Raw genomic sequence first — 10,627 nt, forward strand, 5'->3', positions numbered from 1 at the left:
TGAGATATGTGGCGTGTACGGGGACTCGGCCATAAGCGCTGACACTTGTCAGCGTTGGTTTGCGCGCTTTCGTTCCGGAGATGTGAACGTCTCCGATGCTGCTCGCTCCGGTCGTCCATCCACCACTGACGACGACCAAATCGTGGCCGCAATCAAAGCAGATCGACACCTGACGACGCGGGAGATCGCGGAGCGCTTCGACATCGCCCATACAACGGTTGCGCAGCGATTAAAACGGCTTGGGATGTCGAAAAAAGCAGATGTTTGGGTCCCTCACGAGCTCACCGAAAAGAACATTTTGGACCGCTTCATGATCTGTGAATCCCTGCTGAAATGAAACTCGCTGGAGGCCTTTCTCAAACGGGTGGTCACGGGAGATGAAAAATGGGTGGTATATAACAACATTCGACGCAAGCGATCATGGTGCGGTCCGGGTGAGTCGTCACAATCGGTTGCCAAAGCGGATTTGCATCCGAAGAAAGTGATGCTGAGTGTGTGGTGGGATTGGCGAGGCGTCCTGTACTTCGAGCTGCTTCCGCGCGGTCAGACCATCAACGCCGAGAAGTATTGCGCTCAGTTAGAAAAATTGAAGCAGGCAGTGGCGGAGAAGCGGCCGGAATTGGCGAACAGGAAGGGCGTTGTCTTCCACCACGACAACACCAAACCACACACTGCTTTGGTGACCAAGAAGAAGTTGAAGTGCTTTGGCTGGGAAGTCATGCAGCACCCACCGTACTCCCCAGACCTTGCGCCGTCGGATTACCATCTGTTCCGGCCACTCTAAAACAATCTCGACGGGCAGCGCTTTAATTCAGTGGACGATATTCAAACGTACTTGGAGGACTTTTTCGCGCAGAAGTCGCGCGACTTCTACAAACGCGGCATTATGTCCCTTCCAGAACGTTGGCAGAAGGTGGTCGATCAAGATGGACAATACATTCTAGATTGAATAAATATGTAAGTACAATAGATTTATGTTTTAATTTAGGGCAAAAAAACCGCAGAACTTAATGAACAACCTAATATTATGTTCTGTAATATTTCTTACTTTAAAAATTGCGTTAAATCGTCCGCAATATATTACATAGACTATACTGGGCTTAATGAAATGTAACATCCTCTCTTATAAATAATAAAAAGTAGGAATTTGTGCTATCTACTTTCAACTTATTTTAACCGTTTCCACTGATTACAATTTTGGGTCAATTCGCTGCCACTTCGATATAACTTGTAAATCGAAACAAGAGTAAAGGGAGCATCGTCAGTCACCTTGCCATCGATTTAAATTTGGTTGGTTACAAAACTGAAGCAAGCATAAGTCTTTGAACGACACTGTCATCATGACAATCCGCTTGCACCTTCCATTGTACGTAGACTGTTTTTCATTCATGCATCTTTCGTTGGCGGTAGCGATTCTCGTCTTACGTGATAGCTCTTTCTGTTTCCTATTTTGTTAGATTTTCTTCCGCGTCACGCGACCAGTGTTTTGTATTTTTACGATTGATTTCTCGCGTGATCCTTCCCATCTGCGGTATCCGACATATACCTCGACTGGTGAACCAGTTATATACAAAGTGCCAGGAATGTTTATGAAATCACATGCGTAAATATCATATTTAGCTCCCAACGTTATTCAATCATCAACTTCAGCTCTGCAGTAGTTTCACGGATAGAATACCTCATTATGAAGCGTTTATTCACACAGTAAAAGTCTGTTGCAAGTGTGTGATAAAACAAGGAAAAGATAACACATTTTTATCATCCTTGCTTATACTAGTGTCATTACTGTGCTCGTTTACATTTTTTCTACCTACAATTTGAATTGTAAATTTTTGCGTCATCACTAGTGCCTTACATCTTATTAAACAAATTTTCTCTATATCAGGCGCCATAGTTAGGCATTTGGCTTACAATAACGAGTGATACAATATTGGTACTACAAATTGCAAGTAAAAATTAAAAAATACGTATGTGGATTCTGAGATTCTGTATGCCTTACACACAGTCCTTCGACCTATGCTATAGAAAGATGTTTTGATCTTTTTTGTACTTCTATATATAATAATATTACTAATGGCACACTTTGTAAGAAGCTGCATTGAATCTGATCAATTGACATAAACAAATAAAATGCCAGACACTTATCTAGCAGACGCTTGTTCGAATATTCAAATTGATAATGTAACAAAATAAAAATTCAAATATAAACACCTGGAAACCTCTCATTAGTGCATTTCAGGATTTTTATTTTAAATCATTTAAAAAATTGCCACCAAATAATAAATAGGCGTAAGAGATATTCGGAAGTCCAGTTTACAAATTAAATAATCAACTTTGCCTTATAATAGAAAAAGTCATAATATCAGAAGTTAATCAATTGCGCTCCTTACAATCATCAAAACGCGACATGTAGTCTGCTGATGACATCTATTCATACTTGTGACATTATTGCAGTGTGTGTATATTACGCCGTTTTTTCAGGATTTCATATCTTCAACGTTAAAAATCTGATACGAGGACATGTCTGACAAAATGGGCGCAGATGAACCAAAGGTGAGTGCACAATACCGCACATGAGCGTCACATCCCACGACGTTTGACGAACGGAGATTTATGAGCAGTGACTAAGTGCAATGAGTATTAAATCTAAGCAAATCGAAAACATAGATAAAACACAAGAAAGCTCGCGACAGTACGGAGGAAAACTAATTTTAACTGTATGTATTCTCATTAGGTTCCACCCAAGAAATTCACAGTCGAAAACAATGTCTATAAGGGGGAAGTGAAGCCTCTATCGAGCGATTACAAAGGCCTCGGAGAACTGATATGGAAGAGCATCAATAAATACAAAAATAACATCGCGCACGTAAGTTGATATTTTATGTATATTATTACTTGCACCGATTACATAATGCATTCAAAACGCTTTAAATATTTTTAATTCGAAGACTGACACTACAGAGCGTATTGCGGTGATGCCCCAACAAATTTCCAGCGAAGAATGAATTAAATAATTAGTACTTCCTGCTACAATAATAATTAAAACGTGCATAATCATGTAGTAAAGAGAGTTCCACTGACGAATCTTCTGCCATCCTAACAGTTGAATTACTAGCAATTAAATTGCTCGTTCAAAATATGCAAATAATATGATATCGGAGTTGAACAGGAACAAATGGGTAATAATAACGAAATTGATGCGATAGAGTGACTAATAACAAAACAATTAGTGCTAAATTATGATCACTTGAACCAACATTGATATACTTAGTCCATTCCTGTTTAAGATTCTTATGAAGCTATTAATTTCTTGGCCTCGGTTTCGTTATAGAAGATAGAACTAGAGAAAGTAAAGAAATTAGAATAATCATATCAAAGCTATATATAATTCATGTTTAATCTTTTAACATTTATTGCACTAACAAACGCATATAAATCTACAAAAAAATAGAAATATTGGGTCATTAAGTATGAAACTTTACAAATAGAACATAAACTTTTGCATTTTTTGGCACATGGACATGATTTATTTTCAATCGAAGTATGCGCCCATGTTATCTACACACTTCTGCCATTTTAGTGGTAGTTGGTCTATGCCTCTACTATAGAAGCCAGGAGTACGGGAATCGATGAAGTCGCGGAGGGCTGTTTCGACTGCCTGTTGAGAATTGAAGAATTTTCCCATCAAGAAGTTGTCCAAATTCCGAAAGAAGTGATAGTCGGTAGGTGATAGATCTGATGAATATGGTGGATGACGGAGAGTTTCCAATTCCAACTCCTGTAGCTTTGCCACGGTCAGTCGTGCAGTGTGCGGTCGAGCATTATCATGCAACAGGATTGGCATTGATCGATTGACCAATTTCGGTTGTTTAATAGCAAGTTGTTGCATCATTTCGTCCAGTTGCTTGCAATATACTTCAGCCGTTATCGATGTACCAGGTTTCATAAAGTTGTAGTAGATAACACCTGACCTGGACCACCAAACAGTCACCATAAGCTTCTTCTGTGTAATGTTGGGTTTCGCGTGATGTCTCGGTGGTTCATCAGCGTTCAACCACTGATGTGAGCGTTTACGATTGTCGTAGAGTATCCACTTTTCATCGCAGGTCACAATTCGATTAAAAAAAGATTCATTTTTGTGACGGGAAAGCAAAGAAAGGGAAGCCTCTAGACGTTGCGCCTGCTGCGCATCGGTCGATTCGTGCGGAACCCATTTGTCCAACTTCTTTATCTTACCAATTGCAGCTAAATGAACCAATATGGTGAGTATGGAAACATTGAATATCGATGCCAATTCACGTGTACTTTGAGATGGATCGGACTCTACTACGGCTCTCAAGTGATCATTATCCACCTTCGTCTTTGGTCTTCCACGTGGCTCATTAGCGAGGCTGAAATCTCCATCTCTGAAGTTTTTGAACCAATTGCCCACCGTTGCTTTAGTAGTTGAACCTTCACCAAATACAGCGTTGATATTACGAGCCGTCTCCGACCCTGTGGTTCCACGGCGGAACTCATATTCATAAATCACACGAATTTTGGACTTTTCCATAGTTCTATAAAAAAGAATCCACCAATAAAACTAATGAAGATATTTGAACAAACAAATATGACATTTGAAGAGCGAACATACATCTATCACACTAACCTAACCTGATACTAACGTCTGGCGCCAAATTTGAGATAACAAATGTTAAAGATGGCGCTTTTACATTTGTAAAGTTTCATACTTAATGACCCAATATTTTCCGCAACATTACGGCCAACAATTTCTATCACGTTATTCATTAGTACAATATATCCACGTGAAAACAAAAATTTGTGACTTAAATTGCAGGTGGACGCGCAAACAGACAAAGTAGTCACATACGCGGAACTGCAAAATAAAGTTGTGAGATGCGCATTATGGCTTCAGGAGCATGGAATCAAATCTGGCGACGTTATCAGCATATGCTCGAATAATCATCTCGATTCCATCGTACCCTACTTGGCGGCCACTTACATTAATGCGATCTTCAATGGGTGGTACGAGAAGATGGACTTGAGTGAGTTTCCCTAGCTAGCACTGGAGTATTACGTTTAATTTCATAAGTGTGTAAATTACTGTGACTACCCTCTGGGTCATCAATAGTCTTTATAACGTAAACATTCAGATTTTTTAATATTGCAATTTTTCAAAGTGTCGTTATCCATAAAACAACGTATTACTTAGTGAAATAATAGCATTCAAAACGGTTGGCATTTAAAAACTTTGTAATATGAATTCTCGTGAGAGAGAACCGCAAATTTATTTGCATCCTTAACACATAATTGTCGGAAATAAAATGTTAATTCAACAAGAGGAGGAAAAGAGGAGAGAGGAATAAGTCGACACAATTTAATTTGTCTCAGGATTATTTCCCTCAATCTTCATTGAATATGTAATTGCGCGATTACGCCTCTGCCGATTATTTAATTTCGCGTTGTTTGTCACAGATACGGCGCGTCACGTGCTGGAGCAGACGATGCCGAAAGTGATTTTCTGCACGAAAGAACCTGTGGATTTGATCTTGACGGCGATTAAGGACAAGAACTGTAGTCCTATCGTGGTGGTGTACGGCGACTACCCTGGCACGATTCCGTTCTCCAAAGTGTTGAGCGGCTATAGCGACTCACAGATGGCGAATTTTCGGTATCTCGAGCTCGATGACATCAAGAAAACAGCCTGCATCATGCATACGTCGGGGCATACCACGGGAATGCCGAAGAGTGTCGAGTTATCCAACTACTGTTGGCTAATGTCAGTCCAAGACGACAACGCCGACGAAGTTGTACTGTGGTGCGCGTCCCTCTACTGGATCACTGGGGTGGTGATGAACATAAAAGCGATCACTACAGGCGTGAAAGTGATCATCTACCCATATTACGACGCGGAGATGATCTGCCAGCTGATCGAGAAGTACAAGGTAAGAAGGCGCGATGAGGATAACTCTCGAAAGTAATCTCGTTCGGCGAGATTGTTTCTTGGCAGAGTAAGCTACGAGTAACATGCAAGTAACACTAAAGCCTTGAAAAGAGAAAGTGACGATTGATTCACCTCTACATTACTCAGATTGCTAGCTATTGTTTCGTAGGTTTTTGTACTCATAGGTCAATGTGTTAGTACCATGTTAGGCTTGTACTTGTAAAGATGTGAAAGCACTCGCGAAACAACTTTTCTTGAATTTGAATGCGATTCGGTTATTTTTTGAAAATATAAATCTGTCCGTTACTAGAAACGTGAGTAAAAAGTGAGTAGAGAACATGTTGGCTATTAAAATTATCGTCGATGACATGGTCATCTAATATTGATCATGGTCATGACATGTGTCTTGCCGGCTCCGCGTAATTACGCAATTTGATATTTACCGGCATGACATTTGGCATGACATCAGATTGCAAACGCCTCTATTATCTCTGATTTTTTTTCGATTCAGGTAAATTGGTTGTCCTTCGGTACCGGCGCAACCAACTATTTCTTACAGTCAGGAGTTACGACGAAATATCCGTTATCCTCTCTACAAGGTATAGTTTGCGGTGGCGCGATTCTCAAAGCGAAAACACAGGAAGAATGGAAACGTGTTTTACCGCATATTCATATATTACAAGCTTATGGTAAGTAAATGATACAATGATACGTGAGAAATATAATATATAGCGCAAAGACGCCAGCGTTCACAATCCTTGACATGAATTTCGTATCTGTAGGATTGATAGAAGTTGCCGGGATGATTACGTTGCAATTGCCTTGGCACAAGATCGGATCTTGTGGGACAGTAACACAAAATGGCGAACTAAAAATCATAGATCCGGACAATGGAAAGACTTTGGGCCCGAATCAGACGGGAGAGATATGCATAAAATCGGCAACCATAATGAACGGTTACTACAGGAATCCCAAAGCAACGAAACAAGTGTTTGATGCGGAAGGTTAGGATATCTCACGAGATATCTTAAACGAAAACACTATAAAAATAATCGCGAATGTCACTTCCAGGGTGGTTGCATTCGGGTGACGTCGGTTACATCGATGCGGACGGCGAGTTGTATATCGTGGACAAGCTAAAAGATCTCATCAAGTATAGAGGAGTCCAAGTCTCATCTGCGGAAATCGAAATCTTGTTGCACACGCATCCGGGAGTGCTGGAGGTCGCGGTAATGGGAGTGCCTCATCCAACTGACGATGAACATCCGGTTGCATACGTCACCATTAAACCTGGGTTTACGGTATAGTCTATCAAAATCGTAATTTTTCTTTAAATTTGAAAGTGGACAGACTAGACATTAGTTTTTCTGTTTCCTTCCTTTGCATGATTTGATAAAAGCTAAGCATCATGTAGAGGGGAAGCAATTATTTCGCTCAAGAATCTTATCAATTAGGGAGCACTAATATCCTCATGAAATAAAGCGCTAATACAAACGAATTGCGTATGCAGGTAACGGAGAAAGAGTTAGTCGACTTGGTGGCGAAGAACATGACAGACGCTTTCAGGCTGCGTGCTGGAGTAGTGTTCTTGGACACTTTCCCACACCTCGGTTGTGGGAGACTCGCGAAGAACGAGTTGAAAGCAATGGCTAAGAAACTGGCCGTGAAAGAGGCTGATGATTAAAAGATCGCCAGCTTCTATCAACTTCTATCATGTATTTTTTTATGGGGCTATGCAGGGCACAATTTTATGGATGCAGAGGGCACAATGTTATGGGTACATAGTATTACACAAGCAACCACCTCGCCTATATCACATGGAATTATAGGTGGAGTAAGTAGACAAGATTGTTTTATATTATACATAATATTCTTTAGAAAATGTCACATGTTATTTTTAGTAAATCAAATATAATTCCAATATGTTAGGACAAATAATTTTTTTTAATTGTTCTAATTTAAACTAGTCTCAAAAGTGGTATCAGAGCGCTTCCTTCATTATATGCAATATTATTCCTATTCTAAAACAGGCGTGTTAACTTCGTGAAGGTTTTTTTTATTGAATATTGAGACCTCTTTTCCGCGACGCTGATTGGTTCTCTCGCTTGGCTCGAACTTCGTGTGACTTGAACTTCGTGTTGCGAATGTCAGAATGTCATATATAGTGGCTGTCAGTGCGGTTATATTAATTTATTATTTCTTAGGAACGTGAAAACGGCAGCTGTCAATTCTGTCAAATTTGTATTGATGAAACATGATGAAATAAATAACACCTTACGCCTTTTTTAGAATAGGATTTGTGTTATTTATTATATAATAAATAATAGATGAATATTATTAGTCGAAAACATTATTAATATTGAAAAATAAAATAGCGCGCGCCTGTGGTGCTAGTAGTTAATAAATATTACATGTAAACGGACTTCGTAAAACTACTGCTTACTGACAGATCTTTATATATACGAACGTTGATTATTGCGCAAGATAAGTGATAAGAAGATATCGCAAAAACGTAGGAACTCCCGAATTAAAAAAAAATAGAAGGTATTTTTCTTGCTTAAACTTTAAAAGATTTACGTACATCTCAGGATTCTTAATACTTTTTTTTCGACCAGTCAACGCGTGAAGTTGGCGTCTTTTTTCCCTTTTCATGGAAAAGGTAAGGTTTGTACGAAATAATATTATACAATAATTCAATATAACTTACCATGAATTTTCGAGCAACTCTGTATTGTCATTCAAATTCAATCATTTGAAACGTCAGATTACGGCGATTGTCGAAGGGCGGGTGCGACTCTTCGACGATCTTGAGGTTCGAGGAGCAGGAGAGATGAGAACGTCTTCAGGATACAAGGAGGATGCAGGGTTGAACGCATTGTTGTCGCGAGAGGATGTTTTTCTTGCGAAGCAACTGTTGCGGAATGCCAAGCAAAGGTAGTTCGCGAAGAGATGCGAGCTGTTTTAAAATCGAGAGACACGTAGTGTCTCGCGCCATGTGCATGCGCGAAGCAACTAGTTGCGCGTGCCGTCATCAAATTATCAGATGTCAATAACCTATTATGAACTTGAACAGATCAAGTTCATAATAGGTTTAATAATAGGTTTAGGTCATTAGCCGAGGCTTACTTTACATACGTGAACTGTTTGTATTTTTGCTCTTCGTGCTGTATTAGCGAAGATATTTTGCTGGAAAGTCTAAATATCAAAATTTATGTGACACATATATTCGTCATCGGCACCCCACTGCAACGTTTGTCGCGAGACGGCAGTTGCTTTCGGTTGCTATCTTCTATTTATTATTTATTTATTTATGTCATTCTATTTCTTGGCTCTTCCTTGCGTCACATTAGAACTTGACACATAAGGAATAGTCAGCACTTCACATTTATTATTATTTATCAAGTGCGTCAGCTTCTTGGTAAGTAAGAATTAAATTTTTTTCTTTTCCGAAAAAATTGTTTTATGCATTACCAAATAAAAGCCAAATTCAAAAAGTTGTGATATCCGTAGAAAACTTACCTTTTCTTAATAAAGGTACAAAAAAGACGACAAATATACGTGATATTTGGTGCGAAAAAGATCTAAGATACATCGTTTCGAGAATAATAATAGAGATGGAATATTAAAACTTCTTGGCGGTAATGGAAAAGGTATCATGAAAGTTTATGAAATCACATACATAAATATCATGGTTTGCCCACCGACGAAAAGTGGACGAATGAACAACGTTGATAGATGAAAGGCCGACTCTCGTTATTCAATGAATCTTGTTTGCTTCAGCTCTACAATCATAGTTTAACGGATAGAGTACCTAATTCTGAAGCGGTTATTCACACATTAAAAGTCAATATTGCAAATGTGATAAATAAGATATACAGGGTGGCCCATTTTAATTTATACAGTCGATTTTTTAAAAAACTAAAAGAGATACGAAAAAATGTTTCAGACAGACATGTCACGATTTCGAGGGGGACATAAGATGATACCATTGGTTTGACCTTGAATAGTCGTTTGAAGGTCACGCGAAGATCACCTTCAATTTCTTAAATTGAAACCCCAACTTTTTATTGCAGATTCTTATTCTCCATCGAAAAGTAAGTAACTTTTGTCTGAAACATTTTTCCGAAAAATGTCATCTTATGTCCTTAAAATGATCTTCAAGATGAGTTTTGAGGACATTTTAAGGACATAAGATGACATTTTTCGGAAAAATGTTTCAGACAAAAGTTACTTACTTTTCGATGGAGAATAAGAATCTGCAATAAAAAGTTGGGGTTTCAATTTAAGAAATTGAAGGTGATCTTCGCGTGACCTTCAAACGACTATTCAAGGTCAAACCAATGGTATCATCTTATGTCCCCCTCGAAATCGTGACATGTCTGTCTGAAACATTTTTTCGTATCTCTTTTAGTGTTTTAAAAAATCGACTGTATAAATTAAAATGGGCCACCCTGTATATAACACATTTTTATCATGTCCTTGCTTACACGAGTAAGTGATCACTTTGCCCGTTTGCATGTCCACCTGCAATTTGAATGGCAAATTTTTGTGACGTTTGTTTTACTCAGATATACTAATAATATGATAAAACATTCTCAGCCTATAATATTGCGAGTTTTTATTTTTATATTTACAATACTCTGTTTTGTGATTATTTGTCCTTATTCTGAACATTATAATAGA

At 38.8% G+C, this 10,627-nt stretch overlaps 2 protein-coding genes across 2 annotated transcripts in view; one reads left to right on the forward strand and one right to left on the reverse strand.

Moving 5' to 3' along the window:
• Positions 1 to 7,882, forward strand: part of LOC105286207 — a 29,081-nt gene extending 21,199 nt beyond the window's left edge. The window contains exons 12-17 of the mRNA XM_026973331.1: positions 4,840 to 5,045; positions 5,476 to 5,945; positions 6,456 to 6,633; positions 6,727 to 6,948; positions 7,016 to 7,245; positions 7,455 to 7,882. Coding sequence (XP_026829132.1) covers positions 4,840 to 5,045; positions 5,476 to 5,945; positions 6,456 to 6,633; positions 6,727 to 6,948; positions 7,016 to 7,245; positions 7,455 to 7,628 — 1,480 coding nt within the window. The 3' untranslated portion in view covers positions 7,629 to 7,882. The remainder of the gene's footprint in view (positions 1 to 4,839; positions 5,046 to 5,475; positions 5,946 to 6,455; positions 6,634 to 6,726; positions 6,949 to 7,015; positions 7,246 to 7,454) is intronic.
• LOC113562828 (histone-lysine N-methyltransferase SETMAR-like) lies at positions 3,533 to 4,552 on the reverse strand. The gene has a single exon (XM_026973329.1). It carries the CDS (start codon positions 4,550 to 4,552, stop codon positions 3,533 to 3,535), a length of 1,020 nt encoding a protein of 339 aa, XP_026829130.1.
• Positions 7,883 to 10,627: the final 2,745 nt, after the last annotated feature.

Source organism: Ooceraea biroi, chromosome 10, assembly GCF_003672135.1.
Source record: "Ooceraea biroi isolate clonal line C1 chromosome 10, Obir_v5.4, whole genome shotgun sequence".
Taxonomy (NCBI): Eukaryota; Metazoa; Arthropoda; class Insecta; order Hymenoptera; family Formicidae; genus Ooceraea; species Ooceraea biroi.

What these genes read in the sequence shown, in the direction of transcription:
- LOC113562828 (XM_026973329.1), bottom strand. Translation starts at nt 4,552, where the DNA reads ATGGAAAAGTCCAAAATTCGTGTGATTTATGAATATGAGTTCCGCCGT.